This window comes from Mobula birostris, chromosome 11 (genome assembly GCF_030028105.1).
Source record: "Mobula birostris isolate sMobBir1 chromosome 11, sMobBir1.hap1, whole genome shotgun sequence".
Classification (NCBI taxonomy): Eukaryota; Metazoa; Chordata; class Chondrichthyes; order Myliobatiformes; family Myliobatidae; genus Mobula; species Mobula birostris.
Genome location: NC_092380.1, coordinates 74,160,426 through 74,182,576, shown reverse-complemented (window position 1 = coordinate 74,182,576; position 22,151 = coordinate 74,160,426). Strand labels below are relative to the sequence as shown.

General features: G+C 34.4%; 1 protein-coding gene across 3 annotated transcripts in view; it reads left to right on the top strand.

The window, feature by feature from the left end:
* Positions 1–18,586, top strand: part of pde3b (phosphodiesterase 3B) — a 193,841-nt gene extending 175,255 nt beyond the window's left edge. The window contains exons 7-16 of one of the 3 annotated variants that reach the window (XM_072272529.1): positions 1,109–1,188; positions 1,680–1,834; positions 3,103–3,240; positions 5,340–5,451; positions 8,641–8,754; positions 11,573–11,772; positions 13,005–13,208; positions 14,647–14,811; positions 15,259–15,523; positions 15,833–18,586. In XM_072272529.1, the coding sequence (XP_072128630.1) occupies positions 1,109–1,188; positions 1,680–1,834; positions 3,103–3,240; positions 5,340–5,451; positions 8,641–8,754; positions 11,573–11,772; positions 13,005–13,208; positions 14,647–14,811; positions 15,259–15,523; positions 15,833–16,071 (1,672 nt within the window). In that variant the 3' untranslated portion in view covers positions 16,072–18,586. The remainder of the gene's footprint in view (positions 1–1,108; positions 1,189–1,679; positions 1,835–3,102; positions 3,241–5,339; positions 5,452–8,640; positions 8,755–11,572; positions 11,773–13,004; positions 13,209–14,646; positions 14,812–15,258; positions 15,524–15,832) is intronic. The other 2 variants (XM_072272530.1, XM_072272531.1) reach the window with 2 other exon arrangements.
* Positions 18,587–22,151: the final 3,565 nt, after the last annotated feature.

Genomic DNA, 22,151 nt, shown 5'->3' with positions numbered 1-22,151 from the left:
CAGTTTTTATTCTCTCTTTCTGCACTGCTAATTTAATTTAAAAGAGAAAAATATATATTCGTTAATTGTAATTTATATTTTTATTATATGTATTGCAATGTACTGCTTCTACAAAACAACAAATTTCATGGCATATGCCAGTGATATTAAACCCCTAATTCTGATTCTGATTCCCTACTTTTTGAAAAAATGCTCTGTGGTCTTTCATATCCACTTTATAATAGATAGAGATTGCGGTTTCAGATTGGTTTCTGTAATTTGACATCTTTGACAGTTCAGTTTTGATGGAGTGTCAGCCTGAATTCTGCTTCTTTACAGTCATGCTAGAACCCAGAAGCTTTATGATTCAAAATAAGGTTTTACCGTAGCTCAAATTATCTGGCCAGAAGCTGGAGTTTTTAGTTGAAAAGAATAGGAATTCCATATCTCTCAGATCTGACTGAAAAAAACAAGGTTCTAATATATTCATTTTTTATTTTGAAAAACCACTCTCACATCCTTAATAAAAAAAAATTGAAGAAAACACCAGGGCAAGATACAATTAGGAATCATATTTGCATGATTTTGAGAAAATCTATTTTTCTTATTCAATGTTTTATAGAATTTTTATTCCAAATCTCAGTTAAATATGGCTGCCTGTCAATTGATAAAGATTCAAGTATAAACTAACACTATGTTTATTATAAAAGAAGTTTCTATTGCACAGTTTAAAAATGCATTATTCCTTGAGCAACATTCCCTATAAGTAGAGTGACTTGCTGCACTTTCATAAACGTGGTTGAGACAAAGTGGAGTTTATTGTTGTATGCATAGGTACGATCCACGCTTGATGTTCTAGTTTTGACTTTCAGCCACAGGCCCAAGGTACAAGTTTTATTTTGCCTTAAAAACACAATAAATACTATGATTTCCCAGATTGATTATAAAATAGACAACGCAGCTTTGAGCTGTTTTACATTTAGGCTCTCTTTTCAAATCTAAATTTTAAGAAAGTAAAACCAATTCTTTATTTTATCTTTAAGTACATATAAAGAGGAAAATAAGTATTTATGCACTTTGTTCATTTTCTCCCCAATGTATTGTTTGTTCTTTCACATAACTGTACTAGTTGTGGCCGGCATGTGACTAGACCTGTTCAAAATACAGATTTGCAAACAGTTGCAGAATCACCACATGTCAAGAAACCAGGTACGTTCATAAACAAAGTCTGTATTTGTGAATGTTAAGTATTCCCCTCTAAAAAAAAAACACTTTAATTTGTGTTTCACTACTGATGTAATTTGTTTTTGTTGTTATAATTTAATATGATGTTAGAGGCATTATTCATTCCCCTTGTTGTCCAGGGATAATACCATTCATTTTAAAAAGCTGTATTTTCTGGCCTGGCTGCAACATTGAAAAATCTCACAGTTGAGATTCTTAAAAAATTAAAAAGAGTGTTTTAATTTTAGTAGAACTAGTTCATAAATGTTAGAGGTGCATTTGAAAAGTTAGAAAAAAACTTAACAATAAAACGTAACTTATGTTCAGGATAAAAACAAATATTTTTAATTTGATTTAACCACTGTAATTTGCTTTTACCAAGGAAAAAAATAAGTCCATGATTATATCAAAGTATAAAACCATTTTTAGAAATATTGAAAATTTGAATATGAAGAATATGCTTTATTTTTTTAAAGATGAAGGTACTGAAAATGCTGCTAGTAACAATGAATTGAAGGAATCAAAGGATACAGTGGGGACAGAATGTAAAGATCAGCAAGAGAGCAAAAAATCCAAGAAATTTACAAATCACGAGGATCAGCTGATAGAACAACAGAATAGTAAATCTGGGGTAAGATGCTCTTTAGCTTTTATTTGCCAGTTTTGCAGACATAATTTGAAATTTATTCATATTTGTATCTATGGACACCTTAAAGCATTCCCAATAATCTCCATTCCTGTGCAGCAATTCATTAAAATATTAATTGCAGCACAGATACTATACTTAGAAATTTTAAGTATTTTAAATTATTTCATGTGCATTGAAGTTAAAAAATTTTCAGGTGATATGAAATATTTTTATTGAATCTTTTCAAACAATTTTGCTGTGTGGGTTAAAACATCACACTGAATGAATCGTAAAAGTTAATTCAAAAATTAAAGCAACCTTCTATTGTGTATGTAGTTACTAACGTAGTGTCTTTCATATCCTCAGGACTTCTGGAATTCTTTATCATATATCAGGTGTTTTGTAGACAGATAAAATGAATGTAAAAGATAAATCTACCTCCCATCTGGAACTGAATTAAAACCTTGCTCCAACTTGGCATTCTCTTATAGAAACTTACCAAGAAATTAATTGTAGAAGGATCATTGGTGGGGTAGAGAGGTGTTTCGGCACAAATGGGCATGGGATGTTTCTGCTTAATTAAACTAGCATTCTTTGTAAACTGAGTGTATTTCCTGAAGGTTTGGTTGACACAAAATTCATGGTATTTTGTCAGTTTGGGGAAAGTTTCAAATGGGCAGTTGGCAAGCAAGGAATAGACAGAGTTGTCTAAGGTCTGTTCTAGGGCAAAGGACAAAAGATGTAGGTGGTTACAATTATAAAGAAACATGGTGGTTAATAAAAATAGATAACCATTAACAATTCCATGTTAGAGAAAAGAGGAAGAGTGGTTAAACACTGAGACTGTTGAATTTATTTTTGATTTTGAAGATTGTAAAATGTCTTATTTAAACATTTAAATAGGAGGAAGTGGAATGGAGAATTTATATTGCAAATGATGGAAATCACATATTATTTATATGAAAATATAATATTCAAGTGATCACAAGTTCTGCTTCTGCTCTCCCCTGCAGAGATGCAGTATAAAATGATAAAATAGAAACAAAAATGCTGTTTCACCAGTGAGGAGGGATTGCGGCCTTGAATGCTACAAAGGATGGGGGTAATAGTGTAGTGGTTGCATGGGAGTGAACAATGTAACAGTTGGGTGTGTTCAGGATGGTAGTTAATGAAACAGTATTTGACACAGTTAATCTTTATGAAATTACTTTACAAAAATGCATTTTAATGATACTGCAACACCATCATTGATTTTTTCTTTAAATCAACAGCAAGTGCCAGACCTTTCACTTGACTCAATAGATATAGAAAACACTGGGCTGTGCATGGATAAACTAAATAGTTGGAATTTTCCCATTTTTGAACTTGTCGAAATGACTGGAGGACAGTCTGGAAGAATTCTTAGTCAGGTTAGTTCTGCTTATGTTTTATTTTTGTTAATGATTTGGCATATATTGCCATTGTTCATAAAGTTTTGGCAACACATACAGAATGCTGGAGGAGTTTAGTTCACTTAACTTTAGTTCATAAAGTTTTGTTCACTTACAGAAATGTCTAATATAAAACAAAATCCTCAATCCAGTTTTTAAAAATTGTGCTTTCTTGTCAAAATCTATCTGAATAAAACTGAACTTATTTCAAGATGTATATTGATGTTAAAAGGAATTGAGTTTTGGAAGCAGAATGAAAAAAGCTCATGCTACAAGATTGCACATCTTGCATGAGTGACTGTGGAGGAAAAAAAAAGTACTTCATGGTTTTTATTTTGTCTTCAAATATCTAGGTAGAAACAAGCCAAAAACCTAAAAATATTTTTATGTCAATAAATTCTAAACTGCAAACATATTTTAAAATGTATTTTTCCAAAATATGTTAATGAAATATTGAAATACCAACAGGTAATGTTCACATGCAAAACCAAAGTGACAAGTAGCTTTCAAAGAGCCAAATAGTACTATTTTATGAAATATTTATGTCTAAAAATTAACTCCTAGCCCTGATGTTAAACCAATATCGAGCTCTGTGATAGTGGAAGGTCTTGTCTAGACTTCAATCAACATTTTGTAATAGGCATGCCAAATTGGGTATGAGTCAGAACTATGATGTCATTATCATGGAGCAGGTAGCCTAGACATGATCCAGCACTTCCTCATTACATAATTTTACTAGGGAAGCCAAAATGTCTTTTACTCGCTGACCTTGTCATTGGGAGCAATTGTGAAGCACTTTTTGAAGAAAGCATCATTGATGGACATGAAATTGTGATGTCAATAGATTAAAAATCCCCAATGAGGATTTCTGTTGAGATTAAATATATAATTTAATAAATGCAGTTTCAATCCAACATTATTCAAAATATCTGTGTAATTAAATGGAGCAAGTAGTCTTTCCTGAGAGTGGAGAGCTGGAGGATTCATGCTATTGAATACTTTAGTACCTTTTGTTATCTGCTTGAAGGATAATGTAAATTTGAAAAAGTGAGTAAATGGGAGTTTTACACAAAAAAGAATGGCAAGGTTATACTTCAGTTCTTTAAAGAAAGCTGTAAACAAGATATTTATAAGTTTGGTACATATGTCTTTTAATAGGAAATACCATAAATTGATGATCTTGCATATGTTACTGCAGGAAACTTGATTTTAAACAGAAAATTATACCAACTGCATTCTCAGTACACTACACACTCATGCATTTGGTATCCATAGGGTATTATGGGTGCCAGTTGTATAAATATGTTGATTGTGTGAAAATTGCTTAAAATAAAAAAACTAGTACTGCATGCATAAATTTTAATGCAATTGCCAAACTATATTTTATCTTTCTCACTGTTAAGAATATATCTTTAAATTGTTGAGGAACCAGTTTGAATTCTTTTAGAACTGTGTGGTTTTTCACCTTTTTGCTTCAGTTTTTTCGATATTTCCAGTTTTTGCTTCAATGTTAAATATAGTTGCACTTTATACTTTTGCCAGGAGTATTTTTATTCATAGTCATGGATAGATGTGGAAAGGATAATAGTTTATGAAACAATTGGAAACTACTGCCTCTTATAACATTGTAAAATTGAGGACAATTGTGTTCTTGGCAGTGCAAAATGGCATGCCAGGTTCAAACTTATTTTTTTGAAAAATGGTTTTTGAAATTACTTAATATAGTTTTTGCAGATTACATGAGAATTCTGTTTGCATAAATACCAGATTAAAAAAAGTTTACTGTAATTTGTGGCTGATAGTGGCTCATATTGTGCAGGATGTGATGAACTTTTTGAACATTATTCAAAACGTTCTTCACAATTGCTGGCAATGATAAAGTCTGCCAGTAAAATACATTTTGGTCTTTCCAAGTAAACATATAGCAGTATTACGCAGTATATTTTATAATTAAACAAACTAATACATATATAGTAATATTCCAGTTATTTGTATTTTTAAACTGATTTCATTATATCTCCTTTTTCAACCAGTTTCTGCATGAGCTTTATAACTAACAAAAATTTTGCTGTTTCTAGGTCATATATTCTCTTTTTCTTGATACTGGCCTATTTGAACTTTTCAAAATCCCCGTTCGAGAGTTTATTGACTATTTTAGTGCACTGGAAAATGGGTACCGTGACATTCCGTGTAAGTATTAATATAGTCTATTTACATATGTGTACGTAAAGTATGTTCCTATCTGTAGCATTACTCTTTAATAGTCAGAGAAAATAGTTATTACCTAGCTTTTCCCTTACTATTCCATTGCTATTTATTCCTAATTCTGCTTCTTTTCCATCTTACTTTAGTATATCTTGCCTCGTTTTGATCCTGTCTTCTGTCTTTTCTCTTAGTATTTTTCAGGTTGGAAGGAATGAGTTACCTGGTGTGAAAGTGAAAGAAAGCCCTCAAAATTCCAGGATGAAGTTTTTGTAACAGTAGCAGGGAAATTGTTAGTCTCTATATGTTTTTTTTCTAGCACTTGTAATTTTCTATCTTTTGGCTCTCCCTGTCTCCCAAAGCTGCCTTTCCTTCCACTAATTTGCCACTTAGTCTTGCTGGTTATTCACTTTTTCCTTACTAGTGCCTTCACTTCTCACTTCATCACTTTAAACTCAAAATTTGAAAGCCAACTTTTTTATCCTCATTTTTTATCTCAACTCTTCCAGGTCCATCTTACTTCGTTCGTAAGGGATATCATTTTTCTTATTTGTCCGTACCATATTCTATTCAATACATAAATTTTGCTTTTGCTTCAAAATCAGCACTTTTTTAAAACTAAAAATGAAAATGTGCCAAGGACTGGTAAAGCCTAAAAAAGCTAAAATGAATGTGAGATTATAATAATTCCTTTAAATTAGTAATAACATCTCCTCCTCACTGACAGTCAACACTGGTGCACCCCAGGTGTGTGCTTAGCCCACTGCTCTACTCTCTATATACCCATGACTGTGTGGCTGGGCATAGCTCAAATACCATCTATAAATTTGCTGATGACACAACCGTTGTTGGTAGAATCTCAGATGGTGACGAGAGGAGGTGCAGGAGTGGGATATGCCAACTAGTGGAGTGGTGTCACAGCAACAACCTGGCACTCAACGTCAGTAAGATGAAAGAGCTGACTGTGGACTTCAGGAAGGGTAAGATGAAGGAACATATACCGATCCTCATAGAGGGATCAGAAGTGGAGAGAGTGAGCATTTTCAAGTTCCTGGGTGTCAAGATTTCTGAGGACCTAACGTGGTCCAAACATACCGATGTAGTTATAAAGAAGGCAAGGTAACGACTATACTTCATTAGGAGTTTGAAGAGATTTCATATGTCAACAAATACACTCAAAAACTTCTATAGATGTATCGTGGAGAGCATTCTGACAGGTTGCATCACTGTCTGGTATGGGGAGGGGTAACTGCACAGGATTGAAAGAAGCTGCAGAGGGTTGTAAATTTAGTTGGGTCCGACTTGGGTACTAGCCTACAAAGCAACCAGGACATCTTCAAGGAGTGGTATCTCAGAAAGGCAGCATCCGTTATTAAGGACCTCCAGCAGCCAGGGCATGTCCTCTTCTCACTGTTACCATCAAGTAGGAGGTACAGAAGCCTGAAGGCGCACACTCAGCGATTCAGGAACAGCTTCTTTCCCTCTGCCATCTGATTCCTAAATGGACATTGAACCTTTGAATACTACCTCACTTTTTTAATACATATTATTTCTGTTTTTTGCTCAATTTTTAATATATATATGTACTGTAATTGATTCAATATACATATACTATAATTTATTTATTTATTATTTTACTCTCTTTTATATTATGTACTGCATTGAACTGCTGCTGCTAAGTTAACAAATTTCACGACGCATGTTGGTGATAATAAACCTGATTCTGATTCTGAAAAATGTTCTGATGCTATATTATTTTCTACCTGAATAAAATTTTACAATCAATACTTTAGATTTTCTCCATACTTTATGTTTATTTGTGAAACTTAAAAGAAATGTATAGTTGATAAACATTATAGTTGATTTAATGACACAGATCTAGTCAGAAAAATCCTGGAATAGGCAGAATTCTTGAAATAGTGCAAAAGTATAAGTGAAAAAATAAAACAACATTTTGATTTCCTGTAAATACTGTGGCACTTATTTTTTTAACTGCCTTTTTGTTAACCTTTTCTAATTCCTTTTCATTTTAATTATTAATTATTGCTCTTTATAATTGGATTTTCAGTTTCTCATGACGTAATACATAACACAAAGGACAATCATTATCCACCAATTAATAAAACTTTATTTATCCAGGGAGTAGTTAAGATGTCAACAATAAGAAAGGGCATATATGGCTTTCATGAAATCAAATTGTGGAATAAAGCCATGGATTGAAGAGTGTAACAATAACTAAATCTTTTGTTCTAGTAGTTTTGCCTGAGGATTGAATATTTATAGGGTAAATATAATGATCTTCAGAACACCAGAGTAGAATTTTTTTGTGTCTATCAATGGGAGTAGACAAAGACTCAGATTTAATGTAGTATCAGAAAGACAGCTTCACCTACATTGCACCACAGTCTCAAATTTAAATCATTGTGCTCATGCCTCTGGAGTGAGAGTTGGAACACAGAATACTTCAAGTCATGAATGCTATTTACTTAGCAAAGTCAATTAATAAATGAAGGCGCACTGAATAGAAGGATAGGCTGATAAAGATGGATGAAGTAGGATTTAAGGAATGCATGAAAAGCAGGATTGTCATCTTAAGCCTTGCATGTTAAGTTGTCTGCTTTTATGCTGAAAATTTCAAGTCATTTATTTAAAATAATTGAATAGAGCTATACCAACCTGTATGCCTCCCATAAATTTTAATTTATTTGTATTTAATTCAAATACAATTAGCAGACCTTGCACAAACAGCCTGAACAATTGGGTAGACTAAACTTCAGCCCCACATTGAAATGATATTTGCAAAAGAACTGCACATCCACATAAACCCAACAAAGGGACTTCAGACTGAAATATTAACTCTGTTTCATTTTCCACAGATGTTGCTTGATCTGCTGAGTGTTTCCAGGATTTTTTATTTGTTTTCCCAGACTTCCAGCTTCTACAGTCTTCTTAAAATATTTTCACTTGTATCTATGCTGGGCAGAGAAAGGATGTACAGAGACTGGATAGAAGAGTGTCTATAATAACAAATAAATAATGATTTTTTTTAGTTTTTTCAATAAAGGGTGAAATGCTTCATATCATTTTAAGTGATGCTAATGCACCCTTAAGGAGACAAGAATGCCATTACTTTTGTCTTTATTTCAACTGTGGTCTTGTTTCCACTGTTTTAAATAGATCACAACCGTGTCCATGCCACTGATGTGCTTCATGCTGTTTGGTACTTAACGACAAGGCCTATTCCTGGATTCCAACAAGTAAATAATGATCATGTGACTGGAAGTGATACAGGTATATGTTTTGCACATAATTCAAAGAATATCATTTTTGCTTTGAGGATAAAACAAAGTTATTTGATGATTAATGAATTCTTGTTTAATATTGACTTTTGGCATTTTAATTGTTATCTCAGAACTTAGTTAATTCATCTTCACTGTAGTATTAGTCATGCTTCTTATGGGTAACTTGAGAATTCCCTCAACAAAATAAATTACTGTTTTGAAATTTAAGGTGTGAGAAATTCATTTAACTTAATCATCATAAAAATTCAAAATGTGTGAACTGAGGTTTGGAATTTGCAGCAGGGTATGCCTCAAGGAAAGATTTTCCAAAGATCTTTTAATCACTTTAGTGAAAACCTTTTGTTCTAGCATTGCTGCAATGAAGTATCAGGTCAACTCTTTCACTGTGTCAAGCAAATCTTATCCAACTGACATAGGTGCACAGGAGCGTAGTGTTAGCATAACACTATTATGGCACCAGTGAGCCAGATTCAGTTCCTGCTGCTATCTGTAAGAAGTTTGTCATTCTCCTCATGACCATATGGGTTTACTCTGGGTTCTCTAGTTTTCTCCTATATTTCAAAGACATGCGGGTTAGTAGGGTAATTGGTCACATGGGTATAATTAGGTGAAGTGGGCTTATGGGCTGGAAGGGCCTGTTACCGTGCTGTATTTCTAAATTTAGAAAAATAATAAAAAAATAAGAATCAAGCTATTTTTATTTTAAATTATTTATCAGCAAATATTTAACTTAATGTTTTGCTGTTTACTAAATAAAGTTTTGAGCTTACAGAATTAAAGTAAAAGCTGAAATATCAATACTCTTTAAAAGTTATTATTAATTTGGAATATGCGGGGACATACAAAAGTAAATATTTTTAATGAACGTTTTCTTTGCTTTAATTCTATGGCTCTTTTGTATGCTACAGATAAGAACCTGCAGATGTAACATTCATAATATTTTTAGGGTATTGTATGCAAGACTAATTTGTAAAGAGTGTCTAAGTTTGTAACATTTCAATTGTCCCTTGATTCAAAAATTTGTCAATGATATCAAAATTTAAGGCTGCAGAAAAATATTTATAAGCTTAGATACACACAACAATGGCAAATGACATCAAATTTAGAGAATACTGAGGTAATAAATTTGATGAAGACAATAGAAAAAGACAAGGCAAACATACTAAATGGTAGGTTATTAGGAGCAGTAGCGGAAATGATTGTAGAGTGCATATTCATAGATCGAAATGATCTGCTACCTTCAGAGATAAGGTGAATGAGACCATCACAAAGAATACTAGAACTTCATATATAATTCTGTCTATTTTCGTTCAGGAAGGAAATTATAGCAGATGAGAAGGCGCAGCAGAGGCTTTCGACTTTTTTGACAGAGCTAGAGAATATTTTCTTGAACAGCACGAATGGTTGCATTTTTTAATTTTCCTTAAATAATATAGAGGAGATTTAAACTAAAAGAGGTGAAAAGAAAGGATTTTTTTATTGACTGGGCATATAGATTTATGTCTGTTGTTAGCATAAGTGAGGAGTTGAGAATTTTCCTTTCTACCCATGAGATGAGTGTGGGTCTGGAACTTACTGAATGATATGTGAACTACAATGAAGAGCTACTGCATGAACTGAGAGCTGTGCATGTGAGCTATCCAACCAGCTCATCTTTTGCCAGCACAGACCTCCTTATAATTTCTATATTTAAAAAAAAGCTGAAATTCGAGTATTAAAAAGTGTTCCCAATGGAGTCCATTGTCTTTAATATTGCGGTTGGGAACTGCTGCTGTTACCAATCTGCCTCCTTCCATTACTAGCCTTCCCCCAGCTGTAGTAAGTGTTGAACAGTTTAAAGCCCTCGTAGATTTCTCAAGCTTTTTGACAGAAAATTTTGACAGCAAATTCCCTGTTGTGCTTTGATGTCAAATTCTGCATGGTTGGACCTGGCATAGGAACAACAGGCTCATTCATGTAAATGGATTTACCAACTGCAGGGGAGGGGGATGTTTAGATAGTACACAGTTTTCTTGAACTAACTAGAATTACTTAGTTGTATGTTTATAGTTTTTAAATTAATTAATTGTGTTTGTTAATACTTGAGTGTTTCTGAGTGTTCTTGACATTGAGAAGTGTTCAAAGCCTTTGACAGCTCACTAAGCTACACATTAAACCAACTGAAAAAGCTGTCAGAAAATTTCAGCCATTTCCTTTCAGAGCCCACCTGCATGACAACATTACATCATGCAAGGGCCTACAGTGATACAGGGCTTCAGCAATTTGGATCTGGATGGATGGCCAAGTTGACTTCAGACCCAAAAAACATAAATACATGGTCAGTATTGTATCAGCACTGAACGTATGACTCATTTCTACCAGTAAGTTTTGGCTTGATACCCTCTGTAACTGTAGTGGCAAAATATATATATATTTTACAAAAGAACACTTCAAGTCTTTTTAAAATGCAAAGAATGCAATGTTAATTACAGCACCGAAATTGCATTTTTTGGAAAACCCAAACACTGCTACTATATTAATTAAAGATTTTGCAGCAAACAAAACCTATGATTAAACTGGATCGTGTAATGAATCATTTTCACTATTTATGTTCTTTTTCATAACTACACTTTCTAAACAAAAAATGGTTCTATTTTAAAGGACTATAGTGATTACTTTTATCAACAATATGATAAAATACGCACAGTGATTTGCAAGGAGTATTGACTTTGAACCATGTTTGAAAATATTATGAAATTGTCAGAGAAGCTGACTGAGAATAAACTAAAAAGGTTACGTTGCTTAATTTAAATATATATCATTTTTAGATTCTGACAGTGGAATATCTCCAGGCCGGGTTGCATATATATTTTCCAGAAGTTGTGCTATTACAGATGACAGCTATAGTTGCCTTGCATCAAACATCCCTGCTCTGGAGTTAATGGCACTTTATGTTGCAGCTGCCATGCATGACTATGATCATCCTGGGCGTACTAATGCATTTCTAGTTGCAACAAATGCACCTCAAGTAAGTGAGTCTGACTTAAACATAGATTTAATATGAATTACTTAAAAAAAAAAAGATTTAACAGTACCAGATGTAAGGCTTACTAAGTCATATTTGATTGTGACTACATGCTCAAGTTTGTGTATGGAATTAAATGAATTTAATCAAAGTTTAAAGGGCAGCCTGTTTTAACATTCTAGTACTAGTTCAAGTTATTGATCTGATCTTTAATTTCCAAATTTTAAGTACTGTCCATTTTGGATACAATACGAAATAAATTTATTCATCATATACAATAGCACTAATTGTATCTTGCTGTTTAATAATTTTAATGTAATCAAGGTATATTTAATTTTTTAGGAACCTTCACATAAAAGTTGTCATTTAACATTTGCTTAAAGGTACTGTTATAATGATGAGACAAACCTATGTACTTAATATGGAAATAGAGAATATTGTTAACAATGATGAGGGTTTTTTGTTCAGATGATGAGCGATTGTTTCAACTTATTTAACAGTTCTGCATATTATTCACCTCGTGTGCAATGTAGAATTCTGGGCAATTTAAATTTATGCTTTTAATTTCTAAATACAGAAGTGAACAGTGCATAGAGTTCTCCTTCCTACTTTCAACTATGAAACATTGATTATTGGGAGGCATCAGGAAGACTTTTTACTGTGGAGCGCAATGAATAATGTTGTGATTAATTTTGTATTTTGCAAATATGTAGTGAATGCAGAATAAGTTTGACAACTTTGTAGTTTTCAATGCTTCAAGCCAGAAGTTTGTGTTATAGTACTATTTGCTGCAAAGGTTGAAATTGAAGTGTGATGGGAATAATCCCTTAGCTAATAATTTACTTGTGTTTGAGGTCTGATTGTGTGTAAATTGGAGTTGATTTTCAGTACATTCTGATACAGTGCTAAGAGACCTGACTAAAGCAGGGTAGGAATAGAAAAGAAAATTGCTAACTTTTAGGTAAAGTGAGTCTGAGAAATAGTGAGAATTGAAATCTGTACAGACTTCAGTTTTGTTGACATTTTATTAAATACAATATGAGACTGTGAAGATTTTATAAGTTAAATTAATAATTGATTCCAGATTGCTTTTTATACCGCATTGTTATATTTTCATTATATTAATGATATTTGAAGCCTCAATGTAACAAGATTTTGTAGCTGCAAGTAAGTTATTTTTTGTGATGCGTACTTTTTTGCTTTTATAAAAAGTCAATTCTTTTAATAATTTTCAGGCTGTCCTATATAATGACAGATCCGTCTTAGAGAATCATCATTCTGCTGCAGCATGGAACTTATTTATGTCTCGTACGGAGTTCAACTTCTTGGCAAACCTAGATCATGTTGAGTTCAAACGGTTTCGTTTCTTGGTGATTGAAGCAATCTTGGCTACTGATCTGAAAAAACATTTTGATTTTCTCGCTGAGTTTAACTCCAAGGTTTGTATACTTGGCAAAATGCCTGCTAGGCAAGAAATTTGCTAGGGTGTAAGTGAGCTCGTGAAGAAACAAATTAATTGTTATTTCAATTTATAAAGTGGAAAAAGATTTTTCTTCAATATCAGTTAATTGGAATTGGTTTAATTTTGTCACATGTACTGTGATACAGTGAGAAGCTTGTTTTGCTTACTGTTTATACAAATCAAGTCATTATACAGTGTATTCTTATTCTGATAGAACAGTTAAAACAATAACAATGCAGAACAAGGTGCAACAGCTACAGAGGGAGTGTATTTCATTTAAAGAATAAGATGTAAAATCAAAACGAGGTAGCTTGTGAGGTCAAGACATCTTATACTGGGGAGCCATTCAAAGCTGTCCCTGAACTTGGTCATACAAGCTTTCAGGCTTCCGTATCCTTTGCCTAATGGAAGAGGGGAGAAGAGAGAAGGTCTGGAGAAGGTGAGGCCTTTGATTATGCTGGCTACTTTACTGAGACAGTGTGAAGTACAGACAAGGCCTTTGGAGGAGATGCCAGTTTCTGTGATGTGCTGAGCTGTGTTCACAACTCTGCATTTTCTTGCAGTTACATGCAGACCAGTTGCCATACCAGGCCATCATGCATCTACATAGCATGCTTTCAGTGGCGCACTAATAAAAATTGTCAAGGGTCGACAGGGGCCTGTCAAATTTCTTTGGTTCTCCGAGAAAGTAAAGGCATTGATGAGCTCTCTTGGTTGTTATGTCTTTGTGTTGCACCAGGACACACTATTGCTGATGTTTGCTCCTAGGAACTTGTAGCTCCAATCACTACAAATGCTGTCTTGTCTATTGAAGTGCACGATTCTTAAAATGAGTTGAGCACAAAGGTTTGTAGTCTCACAATACCTGTGCACGCATGAATGTAGAAGTAATTGGCATCGTGGTAGTTGTTGGAGGATGTTTCTCAATCAGTATTTCAGAGGTTCAGAGTCAAAGTTATGTCTGTTTCTCAAATATACAGTGAACAACATTCAACAGATTAGCAGTGTTGAAAGAGCAAGATTTATTCCACTAACTGCAAATTCTGGGAATTGACACTACATTAACTGAATTGGAATCAGAATGGAAATGTTAGATTTTTTCCCCCTCCCCTTACTGTTGAGGCCTTCTGTGGTCACAGCTGAACACAAGGAACACAAGTGAAGCTTGAACGTAGTATCATCTGTTCTTCTTCCTTGAATACAACAATACTAAGGTTGGGTTTGCTTGATGGAATAATGGGAGGTGCTTGGTAGGATTTTTGTACTGTAACAGTTGCCATTAAAACCAACATTTGAACAATATAACTTGCTCCAGAAAACAATGATGACTTAATGATTGAAATTTTTGTGTTTGAAAATGCATTAATACATTGTTACTAGGGAAAGTTAATCCATGTTTATTGGCTGTTTTGAAGCAGATAAATGAAGTTAATAATCCAGGAATTGATTGGACCAATGAGAATGATCGTTTATTAGTGTGCCAGGTCTGCATAAAGTTGGCTGATATCAATGGCCCTGCTAAGAGAAGGGAACTGCATCTACAGTGGACAGAAGGCATTGTGAATGAATTCTATGAACAGGTGTCAGTTATTTTTCCTTTATTCAATGAAAATGCATGTTGTATTTTGAGACACACCACTGATGATGCAGTGATAACACAGTATTTGTTTTGCTTGTTATGCATTATTGAAATGTACTAAGTTTTAGCATAGTTTATACTTGTATCTACTTGTGGGTATGCTAATATAATAGTAATTGCTATTTATTTAATGCAAATCCATTAGTAGTGATATAGAATCATACTTGTGCAACATGGAACAGTCCCTTTGGCCAACTTATCCATGTCAACCAAGTTGTGAACTAATGCCATTTGCCTGTATTTGCCCTATATCCCTCTAAATCTTTCCTATCCATAGGCCTGTCTACATGTCTTGAACTTGCTTCCATATCAAATTTATTTCATCTTATGTATTGGAGTCTTACTATTTAATCTTAGAGGATTTCTAACATCATTTTCTGTTACACAGGGAGATGAAGAGGCAAGTCTTGGGTTACCCATTAGCCCTTTTATGGACCGTTCTTCACCTCAGCTGGCAAGGCTGCAGGAATCTTTTATAACACATATTGTAGGGCCTCTGTGCAACTCATATGAGGCTGCAGGATTACTACCAGGTCAATGGGTGGATGATGAGGATGTTGATCCAGAATGCGGTGAGGACGACGATGATGATGATGATGCAGAAGAATTAGAATTTGAAGATGAAATTGATGACGATCTTCATCTACCAAGAAGTAAATGCTTATTGATTTAAAACAAGTTTTTAGTAATAATAAATTTGACGTTCACCTTTATCCTCAACTATCTTACAGAATGTCCTTTAAATTGAGACTGTAATATAAAGCACTTTTTTGTGTGATTTACTATCTGTTGTGGGAACAAAACGGCAACCAAACCAATAGACTGAATACTGAACAAAACCAATAGAGTCAACTTCGAAAACGAATCAAGATTAATAAAATATTTGTAATTATATTTTATAAATTGGTTTATGAACGATTGGTAAAATAGCAAATAATATTTTAAATTCATTTCATTAATAGGGCAAAGGAGGAAGAGGAAAAGGAGACAAAGAATCTTCTGCCAGATAATGCACCATCTGACTGAAAATCATAAACTGTGGAAGAAAGTAATTGAAGAGGAGGAGCGTGAACAGCAATGCAAGTCAGAGCTAAATCTACAGCAGACAGATAATTCATCCTTACCTCAAACTTCAGATGAAATCCAGGTAATTGAAGAAGCAGATGAAGAGGAAGAGAAACAACAAGTTGAGGAAAAATAGTGCTGAATAAGTAATATATTGCTGACATTAGAAACTGCTGTACTTTTTGTTAAAAAGGCCTTATTACTGTGAGAGGGTTCTGGCACTCACCAGGACCCCAGTTCTATGCACTTTTACCCATGGAAATATTTGAGTTTGTATTCCATGAAACAAAGCCCTTTGTGCCATTTGGTGTCCAAGTGTTTTCGTTATGATGCTGCCTTGCAGAATAAAGAGTGCTCATTTTCCATGCGGTACTGGAGGATGTTGCAAAAACTTCAACTTAGCAACTGCTGTTACCAAAGTGAACTGAAAGTTTACCATTTTCCGTTAATAAGGAGGAAGGTGGATTTTAAGCGTGTATCACATGCCCAGTACCTGTCAGGTGGACTTGAAAATTGCAGGTTGTCCCTGTAGGCGTTCAGAATGGAGTACTGCGGTCAAGAGCCTTATTAGAAGGACCCTTGTATTTTTTTTCTCTCTCGAAAAGAATCTGATTTAATACAGGTAACAGATATTAAATCCTTAACTCATTATTTGACTGAGAAAATGTTAGAGTAACTGAAAATTCAAGCTGCATCATTTTTCTGATGTCTTTTAATGTTGTGTACAAAATTTTTTTGGTTTTTGTGCTGGAAGTAATCAGAAATGTGCAGTGGCCAAGCATTTCAGTTTGCTCAGACATCACCATATAATTGTTCTGTAGTAGAACGTTCGCATGACATTAATGATGAAAGGTATTTCTTTAATAGTATGTTTTTTTGTCACTGCAACTCAGGATCATGCAAAGATATACATGAAGCAATGCCATTGAAGATATGCAAGTTGTGGGTTGGGGAAGTCATTGACAAAGTATACGGCTTCATCCATTTCTATTTAGATAGTTCAATTGGTCTTTCAAGTCATACATCATAAACAAACATCCTTATGTATCCACATTGCTCGTAGTAAGTTGGTTATTGCACATCACCATGCTGAAAGGCTGCTGTGTATTGCAGTCAGTATACCAGTGAAAAGAGTATACTTGCCATGAGATTTCAGTATGATGGAATAGGGCAGATTTGTGTTATGTGTGTTTCCACTACTTTTTTTCCACAATATAAATTCTAGACATTCCACAAGGGCATTGTACCTGCTCAGACATATTTATCTGCAAACTCATCCCATGTAAAGATGGTTGCAAAAAAAATGCATGTACAGCTCTTACACAATATTTGTAAATTAGTTTAGGCTGCAGGTATGTAATTTTCTTATGCAGACTGTACAAAATAGTTACCAACAGTTGTGCACCTTTTTTCATACCAAACAGATATTTTCGATTATGCACAGATAACTACATTATATAAAAATTCATCTGAAATCTTTGTATTAATGGATTGTATCAGAATGCATTTTGTACATATGGAGCAGTTGATACAAGTAGAGGGACAGTAATAATCCTAAGCTAGAAATTTTTAGTAGCAAGAAGTTGGTCTGTAATAGTGACAGGAAATTGTATTGTTCCTTAATTTCTGCAACAATATGTTTGTGTGCCTTTTTACAGCCACCTACAAAATTAATAATCAACCTCAAGTTGACATGGGGTCATACAATGGATGCTGAACTCTGTCCTATTAAATCTGAATCCTTAAATTTGTATACTGCTAATAAGCATGTTATATTATCAGACAGACTCCTCAGTGACTGATGAGGAGCAAGGAATTGGTACTATATCATAGTATAGTACTTGACTGACAAAATAAGGAAAAGTTAATCAGACTAAATGCTCCAACCATGTTTGCCAAATCTTGTGTTAGCTATGCACTAAATGCTAAAAGTTAAACACCTCGTAACAGCACATTCTGTATGTAATTTATTCCATTAAAATTCTCATGGTTTTTATGTATATGTATATATGTGTATATTTTGATATATGCATGTATATACAGTTTTATGGTTACTATCCATTTTGAGTCTTAATTGTGTTTATTTTAAAAAATGTGACTAGGTAAACATATTTTCAGAAAATATTTTAGTGCAGAAAACCGCTACACATTTTCTGTTGATATTTAAGATTACTTAGAGCAATCTATTTGCTTTATAAATTAGTGTGTAATTTTTATATTTGTTTTGAGTGTACTTTTAAAACACTGCCCATGTTTGGTATGTTACAGCCTTTTTAAAAAATGGTAATATGGTACATCATTTTCTTGAGTTTACTGAAGTTCTTCTCTAAATTCTTTGATCTCTTGGAAAGCATTTTGTACTTCTGGTTTTTTTTTAATATTCTTTCTTGTAATATTTGACTTGAAGTGGTGGTTAGTTCTATCAAGAGAGGACAGTATTTTGATCATTTGCTACCACATTTATCAAAATAAGGTTAAGTAGATGCTATGCTATTGAAAGTCAGTTCACATTAGCTGTCTTATAATAGGACACAGGTGTCAAGTAACACTTTAAAACATTACTTTTGCTAATTTTTCATTTATTTTGTAAATGTAACTGCTTTAACCCTGCCACTGAATGATATGCCTTAAGTCAATTTCCTTGCATTTAAGTTAATAGATTTATACAATTTACTAACTTATATAATTTACTAAGTTAAATTCATCTTCACTTATCATTTAATTTAATTGAAATTATCCCGATTGCACAAAGAAAACTTAATCAGTATGCTGTTAATTACTGAATGAGAACATTTTATCTACATCTCTATCCCCACTTGAAACCTCAGTATGGATAAAATTATTTATTTTGTCATCAACAACAGCTATGGTACTTCTGGTGCAAGCAAAGATTTTATAATTGTGTTTATTTATTCTATTCCCACCTTTTCAATCTTTTTCACCTGTTTAACTATGCATTTGATACAATCTGTTTAAGCAAATTCACTCATTTTTTGGCACTTACATTTTTTGTACCAGTTCACCAACAGTGTTTTGTCATGATAGACTAATCTCTCTGTATCAATTTTGCATCAGTTGTCAGCTAAAATAGTCAAAAATAGAATAGCTTCCAATTTTCATTGTCACAAATCTTTCATTGTGACTGCAGCATGAGGTATCTGCTTAACTTGTCTCAAGGTATTTGAATATGATATACCAGAGGAGGCTCAGGAAATAAAAATGAGGTGTATAGACTTATGTGAAGCATAGGCAGCAGTAAACTTTTCCTCATGGCAGAATTGTTGAAGACCAAATGACAAAAAAGTCAGAAGTTCAAAATTATATCTAAGTATGTATACCATATACAAGCTTGACATTCATCTTGCACTCATCCACAAGACTATAGAATCCATGAGAAACCACATACAACAAAGACCACCAAACGACCAATGTGTAAAAGAGGACCAATCATGCAAATAGTAAAAAAAAAGTAACAAATAACACAGAACATGAGCTGCAAAGTCCTGAAAGTGAGTCCACCTCTACAAAATCATTTAAGCACTGAGGCGAGTGAAGCCTCTCCAGGAGCCCACTGGCTGTAGAGCAATAACTGCTCCCAAACCTGACGGCATGAGACCCAAGACTCCTGTACTTCCTGTCCATTGAGAGAAGAAAGGGATACGTGTCAAATGTTGTCTTCTCACATCAGATGGAAGGTGCAGGAGTTGATGATTTTAATCTGGCTTGATGCTTTAATCATCTCAGAGTAAATGGGGCTGAGCACGTGTTCATTTACTGCTGTTGGGCTTCATTGGGCCTCAATGCAGCATCTATCCCCAGCGATGGCCGTATATGTATTCTGGATAGTCAAGTTCACCAAATTCTTCAGGAAGTCGTAAGATCGCTAGTTCATTTAGATGGTACAAAAATACATTTCTTAAAGGGAAATTACAGGCTGCAGATTGCAGTGATCATAATTCAGAGAAGTATATCTAGTAGAGTACCTAGAAGTTTTGTGAGCTGGCCACAAAACGTTACCATATGTTGCCAGGACCATCTAGGTTAGGCCACTGTAAAGAAAAAGAGGTTCGGAGGTCAACTGAGGAAGATTAGTTGAATGCAGAACAAACTGCCTCTTGGAGGCAGGTACCCTGAAAGAGGCTTGAATTACCAAGGCATAGTAGGCTTGTGGAACATGGTAACTGGGATTAGTAGAGATATCTGTGATTGGCACATGTATGATGGTGTGTGGAATGGGCATAGTGAATCAAAGGGACTGTTTACGTTGTGTGGCTCTATTGTTCATAAGATGGCTATTCTTAGCTCTAGGTAATAAAATGCAGCAAGCTGGAGCTATACAGCATTGAACCAAGCAATTCATCCCACTACATCCACATTGACCATTGAACACCTATGCATATTAATCCCATCCTCTGGCACTTGACCCAACCTTCAATGTTTGGGCAATTCAAGTGCCCATCTATATACTTATGAACTGCTTATTTAGTGCATTCCAGATACTCGCCATTCTTGGAGGAAAAAATGCCTCTCAGATCCTCTCTATTCACCTATTATCTACCTGCCTTTGTCTCCCAACTCCACTGTTTCCCTGCCTGGCTTGATCTGCCCACCATGTTTCACCCTCCTCTGTCTCCTTATTACCTCTGTCTCCTGTCTCAACACTTGCCCTCTATACTGGTTTTCTTCTTCAGTGTTAGTCCTCATGCAGGATTTTGACCACAAAAATGAACATTCCTTCCCTCTCCCTTCTATATTTGGAGTTCTTCTAGAAAATTGTTGCTCAAGATATCAGCATCTGCAGTATACTCTTCCCTAACTTTCCTCTCCTTGCCCTAAGTCTATATCCTACTTTTATGAACTCCTGATGAAGCATAAAGTTTTCTTTAGTGTACTCAAACTATTCCCTTCATAATTTGGTATACATCAATCACATCCCTTCTTAATTTTCTCTGCTCCAGGGAAGGCTGACCTAGCTTCTCCTTTCTGGCCTTGAAACTGAAAAGTTCCATCGCGAGGTGAATCTTCTCTACACCCTTTGCAGCTCCATTGCGTCGTGTAATATGGTGGCCAGAAATGATAACTGAATGCACTACTCTAGTTGACGTCTGACCAACGTCTTATAAAGTTGGTGCAGATTCTCCCTCTTGTATTTGGTGTCAATATCCCACATGCTTTCTTAACCACATTATTTACCTGTGCTGCCACTTTCAATATCACTTTGTTCCTCAGTACTGCCTAGGACCCTATCATTCATGGTATATATTCTACTCTCAATAGTATTCCCAAATTACATCACTTTACACTTATTTGAATTGAACTCCATCTGCCATTTCTCTGTATTTTATCAAAACATTGATATCACCCTATAGCCTAGGACTACCTTTTACATCTGAATTTCTTGTGTATGCGTATTACAAACAGCAGGGGTCCCAGCACTGATCTCTATGGAACATCACTAGTCAAACAACCCTGTACCCATCACCTTCTGTGTTTTATTGTCATGTCAGTTTTGGATCCAGTTTATCAACTTGCCATGGATCTCATGGGCCTAACTTTTTGGGCTAGTCTCCCATGTAGGACGTTTTCAGAGAATTTACTGAAATCCATGTAAGCCAAATCTACTCACTGTCCTCATCAATACACTACGTTACTTTTCAAAACATTCAGACAAGTTCTATTCTTAAAAAAGCTATGCTTGCTATCTCTGATCAGACCCTACTTTTCCAAGTGTTTATGACCTCAAATGTTTTTTACTCCAGTACGTTCCTTACTTCTGATAGGCTTACAGTTCTGTAATTATGAGGCTTTTTCTTTCTACCCTTCTTGAAAACCATGCCACATAATGCAATCCTGTTCTCTGATGATTGTAATAAGTACTGTTTACTCTTTGCCATAAATGCTGCTTGTCCTGTTGAGTTCCTCCAGCATTTTGTGTGTGTTGCTAAGTACTGTTAAGGAATGTTCTCTTAGGTGGATTGTTTTTGACCTTGGCCTAGATCAAGTAATGGTATAATTGATTTATGGAATTTAAAATTAAGACTGTTTTTGTTTCTGAGATTGCTCTGACCAGTTACAAACCAAATTTTACAGGTCTATGTTTTCTGAAATGGGTATACTGGAATTTGGCTTCAAATGTTGAAAGAACAGCATTATTAGAAAACCTTTAACTCTCAATGGGATAAGTTCCTGTACATTATTTCTTGTTTTGCCACACGA